Source organism: Pelophylax lessonae (genome assembly GCF_965119305.1).
Source record: "Pelophylax lessonae genome assembly, chromosome: 8".
In the NCBI taxonomy this organism is placed as follows: domain Eukaryota; kingdom Metazoa; phylum Chordata; class Amphibia; order Anura; family Ranidae; genus Pelophylax; species Pelophylax lessonae.
The window spans coordinates 25,239,520-25,262,668 of record NC_138775.1 but is presented as its reverse complement, the minus strand read 5'-3'; the positions used below and the strand labels follow the sequence as shown (position 1 = coordinate 25,262,668).

The 23,149-nt window shown below is 47.8% G+C and overlaps 1 protein-coding gene across 1 annotated transcript in view; it reads right to left on the bottom strand.

Moving 5' to 3' along the window:
• SLC25A20 (solute carrier family 25 member 20) overlaps positions 1-22,819 on the bottom strand; it is an 85,449-nt gene extending 62,630 nt beyond the window's left edge. Inside the window, exons 1-3 of the mRNA XM_082266594.1 lie at positions 22,607-22,819; positions 12,647-12,739; positions 8,442-8,569 (exon numbers count right to left, since the gene is read on the bottom strand). Of these exons, the coding sequence (XP_082122720.1) occupies positions 8,442-8,569; positions 12,647-12,739; positions 22,607-22,711 (326 nt within the window). The 5' untranslated portion in view covers positions 22,712-22,819. The remainder of the gene's footprint in view (positions 1-8,441; positions 8,570-12,646; positions 12,740-22,606) is intronic.
• Between the last annotated feature and the right edge of the window lie 330 nt (positions 22,820-23,149).

Here is a 23,149-nt window from a genome sequence, read left to right as displayed (position 1 = left end):
TTGCACACATAAAATCACACTCAAAGTAGGAGGATTTGTGACATGTTATAGGATAGAAAGAACTCTTTCTTACCATACAGAGAGGGGCCCGCGTTCACCACAAAACCCGTCAGGGAAAAAGGGGGAACATACTACTCACCATACCGGAACCAGGCGGGCACCAACTCCTGACAGTACCCCTCTCCACCGGGGCGGGAGGGCTGTCGACCGATACGGACGCCGTGACTCATGGTCTTTGGCGTTTCAGCGAGACGTTTAACTCGCGGGTTCAGTCCTTTTAATGGGACTTTGTCGCGGCCGACCCAGCGCGGAGCTATGGCCTGCACGCGCTCGTAGGCTGAACTGGGGTGACCACCGGATCTCAACATCCAGCCCGTCGCCCAGTTCAGCTTTCTTGCTTGAAGATCTCACAGGAACACTGGAGAAAAAAAAAAGCTGTCTAAAAATCCTTTTAGAAAAAAATTCTTGCCAGGACCTAAGATCCCAGCAAGGTATCTAGGTCCTTACTCCTAACTAGACAGAAAATAACTGATTTGCTGAGGCAGAGAGAGAGAGGATATACCCTCTGGGACTGCCCCTAGGGTGTGGCCAGAGCTTTTTAATTTCCTGTCTAGTCCTGCTCCTGCGGAGGTAACATAACCCGAAGGTGGTGTATCACCGAGGACTACGTCTGTCGATGAGCGCTAGAGAAACTGAGCTACAATGACAATACAGAAAAAATTATTGAGAGCAATAACCTGTAGAGCCCCGCAGAGTGTTGCCACCGATGTCCTAGGCTGAACGTAGAGGCTGCACGACTCAGGGAAAATGGCTACCCCATTGGATTGCATTGAAGGCTCCTCCAAAATGTCCGCCGAACATGCGGTCGGAACGATCGTTCGGCTACCGCAAAATGGCGGCGGATGGCGCCAAAAACCGCATGTAGTTAGCCCACAAAGAAGCCCAACATGCCTGCCCATTCTTAAAATGGCGGACCACGCGGTGTTCTCCCGCTGCGGTCGCCGCACCGCAGTCTGTACACCCCAAGCACCGAAGTGACACAGGGACAGGGACCCCCAAAAACACACAGCACCGCAGTGCATGTACAAGCGATCCCCGCAGGGATCGCACCAGGGATTCACACAGGCACAGACATGGGGAACACACAGCAACACAGACTGCCACCCCAGACAGAGGCCCCACACAGAAGTATTTACCTGTACCAGATGGCGTGGGGAAGCCTCTCAGAACAGAAAGCCGCTGTCCTCATCTGACAGGGAATGCCGTTAGCCAGGGACATTGCACTGCATGCAGGTCAGATGCGTCCATGTGAGGTAGCCACCTCACGGCTGCATCCCTGCTGCGAGCAGGGATGGGTCATTCATAATGCCAGGGCAAACCATAGCTGAACGCTCGATGGCGGGCTGGGGGTCCATCTGACCCTCTGCCCTGGAGAACAATTGCGGTCAGTCCTAATCCCAGCGCCGCATGAATCCATCTTCATCCGAAGAGTCGACTAAAACTAAAGCTGACAAAATAAACAGCTAGTAAAGTAAGAAAAAAACTGACATTTTCAAAGAAAATCAAAGAAAAAGATTAGAAAGGCTGAGACTGTAGCCCCAGCACAGGGAAGCCTAACTGTTCCTGACGCTAGGCAGAAAGAAACTGAGTTGGGAGTGGTCACTGCAGGGGGGTATTGACCAGATGGGACAGCCCCCATGGGTGTGTATATGCAAATACCTTTGTTCTTTTGACTAAGTCTTTATGCCTAGCTGTTCCTGCGGAACGGAAGTCAATACCCAACAGTGATGACTTAGAGGAGACAGCGACTGTCGGAGGACGTATTTAGTTTTACATCTCTGCTCTAGAGTAAACTTAGGCTCCCCCTCCTACCCCAGCAACCTCTAGAGGAACCTCTGGGTACTTCAACAGTGATTGCTGTTTTCTATCAAAATTTGATTGGATCCACAAACACAAGGACATGGGTGGCCAATGGAGGGGATGGAGGGTACCCCTGATACAGAAACATTTCGATCGGATGGAAGAAAAACTGACGCATGTGTGGCTAGCATAATACATCAACATAGTACTGCATTGGCGTCAGACTTAGTCAGAAGGTTTGGGAACAATGGGAGGATGGGTGACACACTGACCGAGGTACGATAACACTTACACCATGTCAATGTACACTGCCGGGCACACACACCTCAGTGGGAAAAGCCTGCAGCAATATCTCCCTCCAGTACTTGCTGTATAAAAGAGCAGGTTAGTTAGCACATGACAAAGGGGCAACCCAATATATCAATACATTAAAGGCCAACTCCACCCCTGACATATTAAAACAATGCAGAACACTTAAAAGTAAATGTGTATTATTTTAGTACATTGTTTCTTTATTCATCATAGGAAGAGTCAAAAAATATAAATTTATTTTTTGAAGAAGTGTAGGTAAAACAACAATTATTTGTTCTTTTTTAAAAAATACCTGGAAACATTTTGTTACATCTGATGAAAATTCCAAAAAAATACCTGTTGATCCTGCCAGAATTCCAGTGAGCATCTTGTAACCTAACAATTCACTCTACCTGTGCTGGCTGTTACCAGTCCTCATCGTTCCCAGCCATGGACTACAAAATACCCCACCCATGTTACAGAGGAGAGGGAAGGGTAACTTGTAGTCCTCACACTTCCTGTTCTAGTGTGAAAACAACGCTGATCCACAGATACAATGCATTGTCTGAGTGTTCTCACCCTAAGAAAGGAAGTTTGTTACTGGCAGGATTACCGGGTCAAAATAGGAACAAAAAAAAAAAAAAACAACGCAGCCACCATAGCTAAGGTGATATTAATACTTCACTTGCCTCCTCTTCTGGCAGTCCTTGACAGTAAGGTCTGCTCCTTCATCTTTCGAGTGCCTCCTATAGCATGTCGGGTGTTAAGATGGTACCCACGCATGTGCACTCCAAAGCCGGGCTGTGTGCGTCCATAGCCACAAACAGCACAAGTAAGCCACTACCTCCTCACAGGAGTTTGATGGCAGTTAGAGCCTATGGCTCTAATCTGCCCTCAATTTCTTCTGTGAAAACAGAAATGCGGGGAGCCCGAGACTGTGCTGGAGCGGTGACATGGAGTCAAGTGTTTAGGGTAGGGGTGAGGGGGGCAGATGGAGGATGTTTTTTTTTTTTACTTTAATGTAGAGAGTGCATGAAGATGAAAAACATGTAGACTCACTTTAACCAGTTTCCAGCCACAATTTCTTTTTTTGAATTGTGACAACTAGCGGGAGGGGGGAAAGTGGAAAGAACCCCGCTACCTGTCAGGTCAGGGAGGTACGGGGGCCGGTCTGTTCGTAACATGAATGTAACATGTTACAAAAGGTGAACTTATCCTTTAAAGACAAAATAAGGTTCAGCGCTTTCAAGTCCAGAATAGGACGTACTTTGTCCTCCTTCCTGGGCACAGTAAACAGATTTGAATAAAATCCTCGAAATCTGTCCCGATGAGGCACCGGGACGATCACCCCCTGAGCAAGAAGGTCCCGCACCGCTTGGTGCAGGTCCTGCAGGCGCCCAGGAGGCAAATGAAGATTTGAGGCAAAAAATCTGTTCCCTGGCCGGGATAGGAATTCGATCTTGTACCCCGATCGAAAGATTTCCTGAACCCACCTGTCCGAAATCCGGAGCAGCCAAGGTTGGAGGAAACCGCGCAAACGTCCCCCCACCCCAGAATTGGGTGAGTGCGCCCCTTCAGGCGGATGGACCCGCCGAGCCGGCATTGCCTGACTTCTGCTTGCCCGTCCAGGGATTCTTCTGACTACCCTGGCCCTTGAAGGGCTTGCCCTTCGATTGGTTTTCGAAAGGCACGAAAGGACCCCTGAGTGGATCGAGACGCAGAACCCCGCTTGCCACGAAAGGACTTGGTCTTCGGGTTCTGGGGCAGCATTGTGCTCTTGCCCCCTGTGACGCCTTTTACCAGGGTATCCAATGCGTCGCCAAAAAGGCGAGAACCAGCTTAGGAAAAATCGGCAACCGTTTTCCGCGAGGACTGGTCAGCCGACCAGCTCTTCAGCCAGATCAGTCGACGGTTAGGCCCTGAGACACTATATAGGCTCGCTGCCAAAGGGGCCTCATTTAAGGCCGCATCACACAAATACATGATTCCTTGGTTAATTTGATCCACCATATCCAGCCGGGCACGTGGAACAGCATCAGACACAAGGTTGTTCCTAAGCACCTTAATCCAATCAGCCACCGCCTAAGCCACCAAAACGGACGCGAAAATATGTTTGAGCAACGAGCCCGCCACCGTATAGGAATGGCGGGCTAGAGACTCTAACCGCCGGTCTGTGGGATCCCGAAAAACCGGGGTATCCTCCGAAGGAACCAAGGTAGCCTTGTTTAAGACGGCCACAGTGTGATCTACCTGCGGAGGCACACACCATCGTGATTCCGTAGCCGGCGCATAAGGATAAAGCAATTTGAACCGACTAGGAACCACGAATGGACGTTTTAAAGTGCGCCACAGTTCATTAACAGTGTAATGAAACTCAGCGGGACAGGGAAAGACCTGAGCCGCCTTGCGGGTCCTGTGTGTCCCAAAGGAGGACACAATGCCCGGAGGACTGGGCTCATCCACCAAATGCCGTGTTTCCTTTACAGAAACAATCAACTCATCCATGGTCGCGCGCTCTGCAGGCGACCACGGGGAGGAGGTATCAACCCCCTCCACCTCCCCCTCAGACCCCAGCGGGTCCAAGGATGAGCGAGACCCTGAAAAGGGCACGCTCGCCGCAGCAACCATATCACCATCTGAATCAGAGGAGAGAGACAATCTGGGCCTCTTCCTAGCAGCACGTTCAGCCATCAGCACCTCCATATTGGACACCAAGGTCACCACTACAGCGGCCAAATCAGGTTTCAGAGGGGCCACAGGAGAACCGGGGCCCCCCACCAAGGCTGGGGGGAATTTGCTGTCCTGAGAATCCATTGCCCAAGACGAAACAGTGCAAAAAATTGGTACTGCCCCTTTAAAACCGCTGCGGAATGCGCAGCCCACCGCTACAGGTACAGTGACAAAAGACCCCCAAACAGGAGAAAAAAACTGAGCCAGAAATGAACAATACAGAAGGGTGAGAGAGATAGTCTGCAGAGCCCCGCAGAGTGTTACCACCGATGTCGCTGCCTCAGAGGAAAAGGAAGTGATGTCAGAAAAAGGCTGAATTATAAGCTGCAATGACTCAGGGAAAATGGCTGCTCCATAGGACTGAATGGAAGGCTCCGGCAAAATGGCCGCCGAACATGCGGTCGGACCGAACGTTTTGCCACCGCAAGATGGCGTCGGATGGCGCCAAAACAGCATGAAGTAATGCCCATAGTGAAGCCAAACATGCTTGCCCATACCTAAAATGGCGAAGAGCGCGGTTTTACCCGCTGCGGTCGCCACACACGCAGTCTGCACCCCCAGTGAAAACACCTAAGTGACACAGGGAAAAGGGCTCCCACAAACACACAGCGTCGCAGTGTATGTGCAAACAGACCCCACAGGGATCACCAAACAGGGAGGCCCACACCGGCACAGACATGGGGGACACACAGCAACTCAGGACTGCCACCCCAAACAGAGGCCCCACACAGAAGTACTTACCTGTACCAGATGGCGTGGGGAGCCTCTCAGAACGGAAAGCCGCTGTCCTCAACTGACAGGGAATGTCGTTAGCCAGGGACATTACACTGCAGCACCGCAGATGTGTCCAGTGAGATAGCCACCTCACGGCTGCATCCCTGCTGCGAGCAGGGATGGGTCGTTCATAATGCCAAGACGAACCATGGCTGAACGCTCGATGGCGGGCTGGGGGTCCATCTGACCCTCCTGCCCTGGAGAACCAGGGCGGTCAGTCCGAATCCCAGCTCCGCATGAATCCATCTTCATCCGAAGAGTCGACTAAACTAAAGGTGACAAATAAACAGCTAGTAAATCAAAGAAAAAAAACTGACATTTTTAAAGAAAATCAAATAAAAAAAAAAAAAAAAAAAAAAAAAGAATAGAAAGGCTGAGACTGTAGCCCCAGCACAGGGAAGCCTAACTACGCCTGATGCTAGGCAGAAAGAAACTGAGTTGGGAGTGGTCACTGCAGGGGGGTATTGACCTAGTGGGACAGCCCCCAAGGGTGTGTATATGCAAATGCCTTTGTTCTTTTTGACTAAGTCTTATGCCTAGCTACTCCTGCGGAGCGGAAGTCAATACCCAATAGTGATGACTTAGAGGCGGCGGCGACTGTCGGAGGACGTAAGAGAAATAGGCTTTTCCATCGGTCTGGATTTTATGGATAGGATCCGAATTGGATAGCAGCGGGTGTCAGTGGAGAGGTCTCCGCTGACATCCGCTGCCCCATAGGGATGCATGGAGCATCCAATCAGGTCCGCCTGAAAAACTGACAGGCAGATCTGATAGTTCGTGTAAAAGGACCCCTAACTCCTGAAACAGACAAAGTGCAATATATTGTATATGCTTGTTGCAAGGATGAGCTCAAAAATGTTTGCTCTTGCTGAGCTCAGTCCTGAAAATACAAAACAAGTCACCCTGGAAAACTTGATAATTGCAATCGTTCCTGCATAGAATGCCTGCATAGTTTTCGGGCCAACACCACTTGGTAAAGCCAACAGCAAGACACCATTATTTTTTCAGCTATCCATTAGCGTTGCATTCTGACCTTAACTGTTAACCACTTAGGGCCTGACACTTGCTGTTTACAAGTTAAAATAATTTTTTTTTTTGCTAGAAAATTACTTAGAACCCTCAAACATCACATATTTTTTTTCACGGACCCTAGAGAATAAAATGGAGATTGTTGCAATATTTTTTATCACACAGTATTTGCACAGCGGTCTTACAAACACAGTTTTTTGGGAAAAAATACACTATTAATTAAAAAATAAGAACAAAAAACAGTAAAGTTGGCCCAATTCCTTTTTCTATAATGTGAAAGATAATGTTATGCCGAGTAAATAGATACCCAACATGTCATGCTTCAAATTTGCGCACAGTTGTATGGCTGAACTCGCATTGGAGAAAAAAAAAAAAAAGGTGTAGGAACCTTTTTTCACCTCGCACTGGAGTCAGATTGCATGGGTATTCACACCCATGCGATCCAATTCCTCTCCGAATTCACAGTTCGCACTGCGAACCAATCTGGGGGCGCCATTAACTTTGTATTGACACCCACAGTGTTTTACAGAGGGCAGATGAAATGCGGGAACATGCCCTAGAATCACGCTGGGTCCTGTATCGCATATGTGTGAACCAAGGCTAACCGTTGGATTTTTCCTACTGACCACCAATGTAAGCCATTGACGCCATGGTACTGGCATGGTGCAGGAGAATGCAGGGTACTGGCATGGTACAAGAGGATCCGGGGTTGTGGGCATACTACAGGAGATGCAGTGCTGTGGGCATGGTCCAGGTGGACCATGCCCACAGCACTGCATCCCTTGTAGTATGCCCGCAGCCCTGCATAATGGCAGGTAGTGCAGCTGTTTCACTTACCAGTTCCAGAGGCGCCTTCATTTTAAAAATGGCACCGCCCGGCGCCGACATGTCATTGCGCACGCGCCGCTCGTATACTTTCGGCTATTTCGCCTCTCCGGAGCGGCGGCGGCGCGTGCGTGGTGACATGTATGCGCCGGGCGGCGCCATTTCTAAAGCTTAAGCACGTCGAAACGGCCAGGGACTTTTTTTTTTTCTTGACTCGAGTATAAGCCAAGGGGGACGTTTTCAGCACAAAAAAATGTGCTGAAAAACTTGGCTTATACTCGAGTATATACGGTAAAAGTTAAAAAGCGGAGAATACTACCACTTTAAGTAGCTGTAGTAAGTGTTTCTTCAGAACAGAAGATTTTAGGGATTGCCCTGGGACAAAAAAAAAAAAAAAAAATGAAAAAAGGTAGGTCTAAACATTTAGATAAAGGAATGCCCTGGGCGCTCTAACAGAGCAAATGGCTCAGGCTATTCCCTATAACCATCATTCCAGAACCGTAAGCAACTAAAGTAAGCTTTACCAATAACTTTTTGGTTTTGGTTAGAGCATCAAAAAGATCCACTATGTTAAGCATGAGAAGACATTACAGAAAGTTTGCAGTAATGGTTCTTTAAAAGAAAGCTTTGCATGCCTACAGCCCCCTAATCCCCATGCAGGCATAATCATGCACAACTAAAGGGTTTCAGGATATGTTCTCTTATACACCACACCAGAACTGGAGAAATTATTATTCATTTTCTGCACTGTTAAAAATACTTCACCCAGGTAGAAAACAAAAACATCTTATTTTTAAATTTCTTCATTTTTTTTTTTTTTTATGTAAAGTTGATTTCATTCTTTAATCTGCAAGTGGCAGCGTAGTGATGTCTGTCCACTCTGTGGTCTAAAGATGGAGACATCTGCAGAATGCTCTGTGTACAGCACTTACGTTAATACTTCCTCCGGGTGTTTTTGCTGGAGCTTTTTTCCTAAGCCGAAACCAAAAAAACAGACGGCGAACATGGGAGTCACTCCGATAATGGGCGCTGCCATCCCCTTGTAGAGACCCTTGATGCCCTGCAACATACAAAGCAATAAGCATGACACCTTGATAATAAAAGGGTAGTTCCTTTTAAAGGTCTGTTAGTATGAAGAGAAATGAAAAGGCAGACACAACTGAATGTGTTAATAATCTGCAGGAGGATAACAAACAGTATAGAGCAGCTAGGATGAGTTCTCTTTCCTGGAACTATAGGTTACCCGAAAGAAAATCACTCCATTCACAGTCAGTGTTGATGGGGGAAGTCCTCCAGCAGAGCTCTGGGGTTCTCCCGGCGGGGAGCCGCCCCAGGTGAGAGAACACAAGGATTAATATTACGGCATTAAATCGCATCGTAAAAAACGGACATGCTGGTTTTATCCAAGTTGATCAATGGATTGACTAGGGTACACTCAGCCTGCCCATACATGGTTCCAATCTCGGCAACCTTTAGCCGGCTTTAGGGCTCCTAAAGAGGTTGCTAAGGCTGCATTCACATGTCAGCATATTGATCGCGGGCAGAATCGCCGTGATTCGAAAATCATTGCAAATCGCGGGACGCATGTGCGTTGCCCGTGATTTGCAATAGCACCCCAAATGCTGTGCGATGTTGCAGCGATTTCCGCCTGCCGAATCGCGGTAACATCGCGCAAAAAAAAAAAAAAAATCGCGGGACGCATTACGCCCAAAAAAGTACAAGAGCTTCTTTGGAGCGTAATGCGTCCCGCAATTTTTTTTGCGTGATGTTACCGCGATTCGGCAGGCGGAAATCGTGGCAACATCGCACAGCGTTTGGGGTGCTATTGCAAATCACGGGCAACGCACATGCGTCCTGCGATTTGCAATGATTTCCGGATCATGGGCGGAATCGCAGCGATTCTGCCCGCGATCAATACGCTGACATGTGAATGCAGCCTAAAGGTTCCTTGTGCAGTGGCAGTCTGAAGTGGGAACATTGATTAGGGTAATAGCATTGATCTCTACTAGCCTCATGTATTGCATGGATCTCTACTAGCCTCACGTATTGCATGGATCTCTACTAGCCTCACGTATTGCACGGATCTCTACTAGCCTCATGTATTGCATGGATCTCTACTAGCCTCATGTATTGCATTGATCTCTACTAGCCTCATGTATTGCATGGATCTCTACTAGCCTCATGTATTGCATTGATCTCTACTAGCCTCATGTATTGCATTGATCTCTACTAGCCTCATGTATTGCATTGATCTCTACTAGCCTCACGTATTGCATGGATCTCTACTAGCCTCACGTATTGCACGGATCTCTACTAGCCTCACGTATTGCACGGATCTCTACTAGCCTCATGTATTGCATGGATCTCTACTAGCCTCATGTATTGCATGGATCTCTACTAGCCTCATGTATTGCATTGATCTCTACTAGCCTCATGTATTGCATTGATCTCTACTAGCCTCACGTATTGCACGGATCTCTACTAGCCTCACGTATTGCACGGATCTCTACTAGCCTCACGTATTGCATGGATCTCTACTAGCCTCATGTATTGCATTGATCTCTACTAGCCTCATGTATTGCATTGATCTCTACTAGCCTCACGTATTGCACGGATCTCTACTAGCCTCACGTATTGCATGGATCTCTACTAGCCTCACGTATTGCATGGATCTCTACTAGCCTCATGTATTGCATTGATCTCTACTAGCCTCACGTATTGCATGGATCTCTACTAGCCTCATGTATTGCATTGATCTCTACTAGCCTCATGTATTGCATTGATCTCTACTAGCCTCATGTATTGCATTGATCTCTACTAGCCTCACGTATTGCACGGATCTCTACTAGCCTCACGTATTGCATGGATCTCTACTAGCCTCACGTATTGCATGGATCTCTACTAGCCTCACGTATTGCATGGATCTCTACTAGCCTCACGTATTGCATGGATCTCTACTAGCCTCATGTATTGCATGGATCTCTACTAGCCTCACGTATTGCATGGATCTCTACTAGCCTCACGTATTGCATGGATCTCATCTAGCCTCACGTATTGCATGGATCTCTACTAGCCTCACGTATTGCATGGATCTCTACTAGCCTCATGGATTGCATTGATCTCTACTAGCCTCATGTATTTGTATTGTCTTCTGTAGCATATCCCCAGCCAACAATGTATCCTGTCCACACTCTCTGACCCTCCATTCCTCTATTAGGTCTGCAGTGTCTGACAATCCTCTCCAGCATTACATATATTAAACATTATGTGTGGCCCTTTGGTGATGTCAGGGCCCACATTTGAGGCCCCCTTTAGCGCATACGTTGACCACCGCTGAGGCAAGGTTTCCATTCATCCCACTGACCACCAATGTACGGGGTGTTTTTTTCACTGCCCCACAATGATGGATACATTGTTTCCACTAACCACCAACATAGGGGGTGTTGTCCTCTTTCTAAACATAAATGTAAAGAGGCGGCACTCTTGCTGACAATTATGTGTGGGGGGTCACTACTTCAATGACCACCAGAAAGGGGACACTTCCTCCACTGACCACAATGTAAGGAGACCCTTCACTGAACACCAATGAAGGAGTCAATTCTCCAATGGCCACCAATGAAAGGGAAGGAAGAACACTAAACAGGCGCTCCAGTGTAAAAAAAATAAAAAAAAAACGCACCTGACTGGTTACATATACATGCTTGCAATGGTGTTCAGAGCCCAGCCTTATTTGTAGTTACTGACCAATGAAAGGGAGCCTGGCTGATTTTATTTTCAGACCAATTTATGATTAATACTAGTGATCGACAAATATCGGTTTTCCGTTGCAGATACCGATATTTTGGCCATTGAATATCTTTATTTTTAGCACTTGACAGGTACTCTTGTGGAGGGATCTGGGGGTCTAAAAGACCCCCAACCCCTCCTCTGCACTTAAAAGCATTTAAAAACGCCAAGTTTGGCAGTTTTGAATGCTGTCCATTTTTTAAATCTGGCGCTGAGTACCCGGATGTCATGACATCACTTCCGGGTTTTTGCATGGAGAGCTGATCAGAGCCAAATTCGGCTTTGATGGGGGTCTTCGGTGGCCGTGCAGGCTGGTTGCCCAAGTCTCCGGGTGGGACGGGAGACCCGGGCGAGCCGCGGAAGGCCCCTCCCACTCCTTGTAATGACAGCCGAGCGGCTTCTCAGCCGCATCCGTTGTCATTACAAGACAGGCGACCATCTGCTTTGGACGCCGGTACCAGGATGATGCCTCTAGCTGCAGTCATCACTCCGGTACAAGCACTTTCCCGAAATATCGGCAATATCGGTAATCTCAGGGGCCGATTCCGATATATCGGAGAAAAGTGCATATCGGCCCTCGATATATCTACTTTGCCAATAATCAGTTTATCCCTAAATACTGTAAAATTGTTTTGTCTTATGGAACACAGTGTGTTAAAAATAATCTAGGTACTTCACGTTCTTTATTATTTAATTTGTGCACATACCATATAATTACAGAGCTCTACCTTGCAACAGTGGTGCTACCCTCTATCTCATAAACAGAACAATACATGCAATTCTTAATAATAGTATCCATTTAAAAAAAATGTATTTATTTTTATATATATATATATATATATATATATATATATATATATATATAAAATGTGCTTTTTCCAGGACCGACAGGAAAAAGTTAAAAGTGTTCAAGTGGTGGTAAACCCACTTTAACCACTTTAGCCCCGGAAGATTTGGCTGCTCAAAGACCAGGCCCTATTTTGCGATTCGGCACTGCATGATTTTACCGGACAATTGCGCGGTCGCGCGACGCTGTATCCAAACGAAATTTACTTCCCCCCCCCAACAAACAAAGCTTTCTTTTGGAGGTATTTGATCACCTGTGCGATTTTTATTTTTTGCGCTATAAACAAAAAATGAGCGAATTTTGAAAAAATAACAATATTGATTAGTATTCAATGCATACTAGCTCATTATGCCTTTGTCTTACAGGGTTTGTTTTTTACATTTTGTTTGGGGGGGGGGGGGGGGGAAGTTTACCTCCTCTTTAATGCTAGTGACACACTGCGCCATATTGATGTTGGATTGTAAAATTACCAGAACAGAAAAACTAGCAAACAAACCCGCTCACCTCATTTACAAGTGTTTTTTTAAAGCAGTCGAAGGTTCCGGAGTATAATGGTTTGATTCCTGGTGTTGGTTTTGGTTGGGTTTGAATTCGAACCTGTGAAATGAGCAGACATAATTACAGAAATGTGAAATAAATAATAAATATTAAAAGCAAAACTCCAGGCATCAAACTAATCACTTGTCCCCCCCCCCCCCCCCCACAATGTAGACTCTTTTTTTTATTATAAACTTAATTGAAACATTTTTTTTTTGCCAGGTCTATGCATAGGGCAACACACATCCGCCCCATTGCTGGGAAGGAGCCCATAAGCTGGTGCCAGGATCATATGCTTCGTGCATAAACACGCAGAACAGAACGTTGCATATTTATTCCCTGACGAGTCCACAGAACAAATCATTGAACTATGAGATTTGCTGCCTGCCATTCCACGGATTCAGGATGCAATTAGAACTTTAACCGCTTGCCGACCGCCGCACGACTATTTACGGCGGCGGTCAGCCCCTCACAGGCAAAGCGACGTAGGGGGTACGTCGCTAGCCTGTGAGGGTCTAGGGAGCGAGCGCGGGCCGCCGGAGGCGCGCTCCCCTGCGGTCACGGACCCCCCCCCCCCTGCGCATGTGCCAGGCGGACCCGATGTCCGCCGGTCACTCATGATCGTCCGTTAGAGCAGGAGAAAGGCAGGCGGCTAATGTAAACAAGCCGCCTGTCATTCTCCCCTGTGTAGGAATAGTGATCATACGGTTCTACTATGTAGGACCGTTGATCACTGTTCCTACACCTCAAGCAGCAGCCAATCACAGTTAGAAGCACGCCCCTAGGGACACACTTAATCCCTCCCTCTCCAAAAAAGTTAACCCCTTCCCTGCCAGTGTCATTTTACAGTAACAGTGCATATGTATAGCACTGATTACTGTAGTAATGTCACTGGTAACCCCAAAAAAGTGTCAAAAATGTCAGTCAAGGGTCCGATCTGTCCGCCGCAATGTCGCAAAAAATAAATAAATAAATCGCAGATCGCCGCCATTACGCGTTAAAAAAAAAACAACAACAAAAATCTTTCCCTTAGTTAGTAAACGCAATAACTTTTGCGCAAACCCATCAAAATACGCTTTTTGCGATCAAACATATGTAGCATAAAACAAATTGGCCTAAAATAAAAAAAATTAGATTTTTACATTTTTGGGGGGGAATTCCATATAAAAAAAAAAAAATGTGAAAAATATTGTTATTTTTGCAAAATTGTCGCTTTTTTTTTTTTTTGTTTATAGCGCATGATCAAAAAAAAAAAAAAAAAAAAAAAAAAAAAAAAAAAAAAAAAAAAAAAAAAAAAAAAATCGCACAGGTGATCAAATACCACCAAAAGAAAGCTCTGTTTGTGGGAAAAAAAGGACATCAAATTCATTTGTGTACAGCGTCGCACGACCGCGCAATTGTCAGTTAAAGTCACGCAGTGCCAAATCGCAAAATAGGCCCTGGTCAGGAAGGGGGTAAAATCTTCCGGGGCTTAACTGGCTAGAGATGACCCAGTTACAGATAAGCAACCGATGTCTGAGCACTGCAGCAATTCCAGAGCGATCGTACCTTTATCTTAGAAATGTTTCTATATGCTGACAAGTCTGATATTCAGCACCCTTCACCTTTCACCTAGAGAACTGTAAAGCAGCCACATGTACTAGAGGGTGTAAACTCACATGACTGCCCCCTGCAGGACAGCAGCCACACTGCAGGGGTCACCTTTGAATTGGTTCTTTTAGGGCCAAGATGCAGGTCAGCTGTTCCTGTAATTTTAGCTGCAAGATCAAAGCTATCGGAACACGTAAAACCGGCTTCACTAATGCTGCAGATAATGAACATGTTCTGCATGCTCTGGAATACTTCCATCCCCCCATCTGCAGTTCAGGTGATCATTTTCATGTACCATCTGGTGGATACACCGGTTACTCTCGACTTGTTACTTTCTGAGTTGTACACAAACCTCCAAACATTCGTCACCTTAGGCTGTTCTCTTCAATCAAGTACAGTGTGAGGGCTCAATCACATGCACCATAGCCCTTGCTGCCCCTATAAATAGCAATCAGCTGCTGATTGCTTTTCATAGGCGATATATGTTGCCTCCTCACTGCCTGGTTTAACCACTTTCAGACCCGGAGGATTTGGCTGCTCAAAGACCGAGTGCGATACGGCACTGCGTGACTTTAACGGACAACTGCGCAGTCCTGTGACGCTGTACCCAAACGAAATGGACGTCCTTTTTTTCCCAAAAACAGAGCTTTCTTTTGGTGGTATTTGATCACCTGTGCAATTTTTATTTTTTTGCGCTATAAACAAAAAGAGCGACAATTTTGAAAAAATAACAATATTTTTCACATTTTTATTTATATGAAATGCTCAAAAAAAAAAAAAAAATGTAAAAATCAATTTTTTTTTAACATTTTAGGCCAATTTGTTTTCTGCTACATATTTTTGGTAAAAAAAAAAAAAAAGTTATTGCGTTTACTAACTACGGGAAAGATTTGTCATTTTTATCGTTTTTTTTTTTAACTAGTAATGGCGGCGATCTGCGATTTTTTGCGGGACTGCGACGACATTGCGGCGGACAGATCGGACCCCTAACTGACATTTTTGACACTTTTGGGGGTACCAATGACATTACTACAGTAATCAGTGCTATAATATTTTTCACATTCTTTTATATGAAACTCTCAAAGAAAAAAAATAAAGAAATTAAAAATCAAAATGTTTTAACATTTTAGGCCAATTTGTTTTCTGCTACATATTTTTGGTAGAAAAAAAAAAAAAAAAGCAAGCAATAAGCATATTTTGATTGGTTTGCGCAAAAGTTGTTGCATATACTAACTAAAGGAAAGATTTATGTCATTTTTATTGTTTTTTTTTTTTTTACTAGTAATGGTGGCGATCTGCGTTTTTTTTTGCGGGACTGCGACATTGTGGCGGACAGATCGGACCCCTAACTGACATTTTTGACAGTTTTGGTACCCCCAATGACATTACTACAGTAATCAGTGCTAAAAATATGCACTGTTAATGACATTGGCAGGGAAGGGGTTAACAATATTGGTGATCAAGGGGTTAAATGTGACCCTAAGGGTGTGATTTTAACTGTGGGGTGGGGCGTGGCTTAAGAAGTCATCACAGAGACAGGTGATCCTATATAGCAGGATCACATGACATCTGTGATCACTTTCCACTGTGAAACTGGAAATGTCTTTCAAGGGTTCCTCTGTGTTGGAAATAGTTGAGAAAGATTGGGTTAGCACTTCTGCCTGGCTGCACTGGGGTTATCGTTTCAAATCTCAATCACTGCACTACCTGCACAAAGTTTGCATGTTCTCCCTGAGCCGTCATGGGTTTCCTCCCACACTCCAAAGACATGCTGGTAGGATAATTAGATCCTGTCTATCTGGCCCTAGTACAGGGCTTGACAAATTTGCCTGAAATCTAGGAGCCAGCTAAAAAAGTTAGGAGCCAGTTTTTTTTTTTTTTTAAACTAACAACCAAGCTTTATTTAATAAAACTGATACTAAATTTACACATAAATACGACTAGAACCCCACTCTCCTATATAGCGCAATTGGATGGAAACAGACTGTCTGTCTCTTTCCATCCGATGCCATCTGATCGGATCCACGGGATGGATAGAAAATAGAACCACCATCCGTCTGTTTTTGGTGATACTAAATTTACACATAAATACGACTAGAACCCCACTCTATATAGCGCAATTGGATGGAAACAGACTGTCTGTCTCTTTCCATCCGATTTACACATAAATACGACTAGAACCCCACTCTCCTATATAGCGCAATTGGATGGAAACAGACTGTCTGTCTCTTTCCATCCGATGCCATCTGATCGGATCCACGGGATGGATAGAAAATAGAACCACCATCCGTCTGTTTTTGGCGGGCAGGGTCAGATGGCGGCAGATTACCGCTCCATAGAGGAGACTGAACGGTCCGATCAGGTCTGCCTGAAAAACTGACAGGCGGACCTGATCAGACAGCCCGTGTGAAAGGGGCCTTTGGCTGTGGCACGGCGATGAGGAAAAAAAAAAAAAGATATATATATATATATATTTATATATATATATATTTTTTTTTAATAAGAATTGAAGAAAAAAAAAGAAAACATTTTTTTATTTTTTTTTTTAATAATTAAAAAAAAAAAAGAAAAAATTATTTTTTTTACATTTAAAAAATAAATTAATAATAACCACACTCCCTGTCCACTTACCTTTAAGCAAAGGTAACTGGACAGAGAGATGAAGCCTTAAAAAACTTCCCTCTCTTCTCCTCTTTGGAAGGAGAAGAAAAGGCATTGAGAACATGCATTACTCCCGGCCACCACAAGAGGGCGCCAGTTCCCCTAGCTTCTCATCTCACAGAAGAAGGCCGAAAAGCCGGGGACTAAATTTCTGGACGGCGTGGAAGTCCGTGAACTCGAAGAGGAGGTGGGGGGCGCAAAAGGGACAGGACAGCTCAAGCAGGGCACCCCAGGCGCCAGGTCGCTAATTCTAGTCGCAAATGCGACCTGGCGCCCGGGATTTGTCGAGGCCTGCCCTAGTATATGTATGTATGACTGAATGAATGAATGTGGGTTAGGGACCTTAGATTGGAAATTCCATGAGTGTAGGGACTGATGTGAATGTACAAATATATATATATATACATACACTTTGCCATGACGCTCAAAATTGACCTCAGGTGCATCCTGTTTCCACTGATCATCCTTGAGATGTTTCTACAACTTGATTGGAGTCCACCTGTGGTAAATTCAGTTGATTGGACATGATTTGGAAAGACGCACCCCTGTCTATACAAGGTCTCACAGTGCATGTCAGAGCACAAACCAAGCCATGAAGACCAAGGAATTGTCTGTAGACCTCCGAGACCGGATTGTATGGAGGCACGGATCTGGGGAAGGGTGCAGAAACATTTCTGCAGCATTGAAGGTCCCAATGAGCACAGTGGCCTCCATTATCCATAAATGGAACCCCTGGGACTCTTCCTAGACCGGGTCACCTGGCCAAACTGAGCGACCGGGGGAGAAAGGCCTTAGTCAGTGGGGTGACCAAGAATCAAGCTGACAGAGCTCCAGCATTTCTCTGTGGAGAGAGGAGAACCTTCCAGAAAAACAACCATCTCTGCAGCACCCCACCAGTCTGTATGGTAGAGTGGCCACTCCTCAGTAAAAGGCACCCGACAGCCCTCCTGGAGATTGCCAAAAGGCACCTGAAGGACTCTCAGACCATGAGAAAAATACTTATCTGGTCTGATGACACAAAGATTGAACTCTTTGGCCTGAATGGCAAGTGTCAGAGCTGAAGAAAAACAGGCACTGCTCATCACCTGGCCAATACCATCCCTACAGTGAAGCATGGTGGTGGCAGCATCATGCTGTGGGGATGTTTTTCAGCTGCAGGAACTAGGAGACTAGTCAGGATCGAGGGAAAGATGAATGCAGCAATATACAGAGATGACATTGATGAAAACCTGCTCCAGAGCGCTCTGGACCTCAAACTGGGGCGAAGGTTCATCTTCCAACAGGACAATGACCCTAAGCACACAGCCAAGATAACAAAGGAGTGGCTACAGGACAACTCTGTGAATGTCCCAGCCAGAGCCCAGACTTGAACCCGATTAAACATCTCTGGAGAGATATGAAAATAGCTGTGCACCGACGCTCCTCATCCAACCTGATGGAACTTGGGAGGTCCTGCAAAGAAGAATGGGAGAAACTGTCCAGAAATAGGAGTGCCAAGCTTGTAGCCTCATACTCAAAAAGACTTGAGGCTGTAATTGGTGCCAAAGGTGCTTCAACAAAGTATTGAGCAAAGGCTGTGAATATTTATCTACATGGGATTTCTTCTTTTTTTATTAAATTTGCTAAGATTTCAAACAAACTTCTTTCACATTGTAATTATGGGGGATTGTTTGCAGAATTTTGAAGAAAATATTGAATTTCATCTATTTTGGAATAAGGCTGTAACATAACAAAATGTGGAAAAAGTGGAGCACTGTGAATACTTTCTGGATGCGCTGTATCTGCAGTCAGCCCCCCTCTTCATTTTTCATGAAAAGGTGAAGTTATCCTTTAGGCTACATTCACACCTGAGCGTAGCGTTTTTCGCGCGTTTTTACCGCGATTTTACCGCGATTTTTGCGGCGTTTTTTACCGCGATTTTTGTGCAGGCGTTTTTAGATTCAATAGAGATCAATGGAAAACGCCTGTAATCTGCCCAAAAAGAAGCTCATGTACTTTTTTGAGCGTTGGGCGTTTTGTATACAGCTTCAAAACGCTCAGATGTGAACAGGGGCCATTGAAATGAATAGGATTTGTCTTGTTGGGCGTTTTGAGAGCTGATCCTAAAGCAGAAAAACGCCCCAAAAACGCCTACATGTGAACGGAGCCTTAAGGATTTCCCAGATCCTGATTCCCGGTCCAAGGCATTTCTCCTAGGAGGGCCAAAAGGGAACCCCTCACAAGCAGTCACTCACCAAGAGGTAACCCCTGGTTCATTAGCTATATATGGGATGTCAGTGACCCCTATGGGCTCTTGTACACGGGCAGCCATCTTCGCTCTGCCAGGGCAGCCCAGGTGCAGCGGACAGTCTGTCATTAACATGAATGGCTGTGTATTGATGCTCTCCTGTATATGGCGGTGCTATTGTAAACTCATGTGGAACATTTTATAATGTTTGCACTTGTCTGTACACAGGACCCCCCATACTGCCCCCATTATTACACAGGACCCCCCCTCCCCCACACTGCCCCCCATTATTACACAGGACCCCCCTCCCCCACACTGCCCCCATTATTACACAGGACCCCCCTCCCCCACACTGCCCCCATTATTACACAGGACCCCCCTCCCCCACACTGCCCCCATTATTACACAGGACCCCCCTCCCCCACACTGCCCCCATTATTACACAGGACCCCCCTCCCCCATTATTACACAGGACCCCCTCCCCCCACTACCTCCATTATTACACAGGACCCCCCATACTGCCCCCATTATTACACAGGACCCCCTCCCCCCACTACCTCCATTATTACACAGGACCCCCCATACTGCCCCCATTATTACACAGGACCCCCATACTGCCCCCATTATTACACAGGACCCCCTCCCCCCACTACCTCCATTATTACACAGGACCCCCCATACTGCCCCCATTATTACACAGGACCCCCTCCCCCCACTACCTCCATTATTACACAGGACCCCCATACTGCCCCCATTATTACACAGGACCCCCTCCCCCACACTGCCCCCCATTATTACACAGGACCCCCATACTGCCCCCATTATTACACAGGAACCCCTCCCCCCACTACCTCCATTATTACACAGGACCCCCCATACTGCCCCCATTATTACACAGGACCCCCCTCCCCCACACTGCCCCCATTATTACACAGGACTCCCCCCCCCCACACTACCCCCATTATTACACAGGACCCCCTCCCCCACACTGCCCCCCATTATTACACAGGACCCCCTCCTCCACACTACCCCCATTATTACACAGGACTCCCCCCTCCCCCACACTGTCCCCATTATTACACAGGCCTCCCCCCCCCCCCACACTACCCCCATTATTACACAGGACCCCCTCCCCCCACACTGCCCCCATTATTACACAGGACCCCCCTCCCCCACACTACCCCCATTATTACACAGGACTCCCCCCTCCCCCACACTGTCCCCATTATTACACAGGCCTCCCCCCCCCCCACACTACCCCCATTATTACACAGGACCCCCTCCCCCACACTGCCCCCATTATTACACAGGACCCCCCTCCCCCCATTATTACACAGGACCCCCTCCCCCACACTGCCCCCAATTATTACACAGGACCCCCCCCCTCCATTATTACACAGGACCCCCCTCCCCCACACTGCCCCCATTATTACACAGGACCCCCCTCCCCCACACTGCCCCCATTATTACACAGGACTCCCCCCCCCCCCACACTACCCCCATTATTACACAGGACCCCCCTCCCCTACACTACCCCCATTATTACACAGGACCCCCTCCCCCACACTACCCCCATTATTACACAGGACCCCCTCCCCCACACTACCCCCATTATTACACAGGACCCCCTCCCCCATACTGCCCCCATTATTACACAGGACCCCCTCCCCCCACTACCTCCATTATTACACAGGACCCCCCATACTGCCCCCATTATTACACAGGACCCCCATACTGCCCCCATTATTACACAGGACCCCCTCCCCCCACTACCTCCATTATTACACAGGACCCCCCATACTGCCCCCATTATTACACAGGACCCCCTCCCCCCACTACCTCCATTATTACACAGGACCCCCATACTGCCCCCATTATTACACAGGACCCCCTCCCCCACACTGCCCCCCATTATTACACAGGACCCCCATACTGCCCCCATTATTACACAGGAACCCCTCCCCCCACTACCTCCATTATTACACAGGACCCCCCATACTGCCCCCATTATTACACAGGACCCCCCTCCCCCCACACTGCCCCCATTATTACACAGGACTCCCCCCCCCACACTACCCCCATTATTACACAGGACCCCCTCCCCCACACTGCCCCCCATTATTACACAGGACCCCCTCCTCCACACTACCCCCATTATTACACAGGACTCCCCCCTCCCCCACACTGTCCCCATTATTACACAGGCCTCCCCCCCCCCCCACACTACCCCCATTATTACACAGGACCCCCTCCCCCCACACTGCCCCCATTATTACACAGGACCCCCTCCCCCACACTACCCCCATTATTACACAGGACTCCCCCCTCCCCCACACTGTCCCCATTATTACACAGGCCTCCCCCCCCCCCACACTACCCCCATTATTACACAGGACCCCCTCCCCCACACTGCCCCCATTATTACACAGGACCCCCCTCCCCCCATTATTACACAGGACCCCCTCCCCCACACTGCCCCCAATTATTACACAGGACCCCCCCCCTCCATTATTACACAGGACCCCCCTCCCCCACACTGCCCCCATTATTACACAGGACCCCCCTCCCCCACACTGCCCCCATTATTACACAGGACTCCCCCCCCCCCCACACTACCCCCATTATTACACAGGACCCCCTCCCCCACACTGCCCCCCATTATTACACAGGACCCCCTCCCCCACACTACCCCCATTATTACACAGGCCCCCCCCCCCACACTACCCCCATTATTACACAGGACCCCCTCCCCCACACTACCCCCATTATTACACAGGACTCCCCCCTCCCCCACACTGTCCCCATTATTGCACAGGCCTCCCCCCCCCCCACACTACCCCCATTATTACACAGGACCCCCTCCCCCACACTGCCCCCAATTATTACACAGGACCCCCTCCCCCACACTGCCCCCATTATTACACAGGACTCCCCCCTCCCCCACACTGTCCCCATTATTGCACAGGCCTCCCCCCCCCCACACTACCCCCATTATTACACAGGACCCCCTCCCCCCACACTGCCCCCATTATTACACAGGACCCCCTCCCCTACACTACCCCCATTATTACACAGGACTCCCCCCTCCCCCCACACTGTCCCCATTATTACACAGGCCTCCCCCCCCCCCACACTACCCCCATTATTACACAGGACCCCCTCCCCCACACTGCCCCCATTATTACACAGGACCCCCCTCCCCCCATTATTACACAGGACCCCCTCCCCCACACTGCCCCCAATTATTACACAGGACCCCCCCCCCTCCATTATTACACAGGACCCCCCTCCCCCACACTGCCCCCATTATTACACAGGACCTCCCCCCACACTGCCCCCATTATTACACAGGACCCCCCTCCCCCACACTGCCCCCATTATTACACAGGACCCACCTCCCCCACACTGCCCCCATTATCACACAGGACCCCCTCCCCCAGTGGTCTCACCTTGATGGTGTCCAGAGGATGTCCGGCGAACACCAGGCACACACCTCCGAACCCTCCAGCGAAGAAGTTCTTCAGCGGGCTGACGGCCTGCGGATTGTCAGACATGGTGAGGCGGAGAGGGGTCGGTGTGGCCGGGACTGACAGCCGAGATCTCTCCCCGGACAAGGTTTACCCGGCCGACCTTTGCCCTATTTACTACACTACCCCAAGCTGACCAATCACCACACAGGCTGACAAACAACACTCCACCAATCACCAGCGCCGCCATCCATTATTTCCGCCCCCATCTTCCAGTGACAGTCATATCCACCTATCAACGTACTCATCTCCCCTAGACCCCGCCCATCTAGAGTAAGATCTTCGTGTTCTCATCACTAGAGTGTAAGTGACATTTATTCTCAATGTCCCGTACACAGGAGACATTTTTCTGTAGTCCCGCAGCAGTGAGTGAGCCCCAGCCATTCATAGGTAGCGGCTAGTTCCTGCCCAGTAGGAGGACCCTGGTGATGTCAGTAGACCATGTGACCGGTCACATGGTACAGA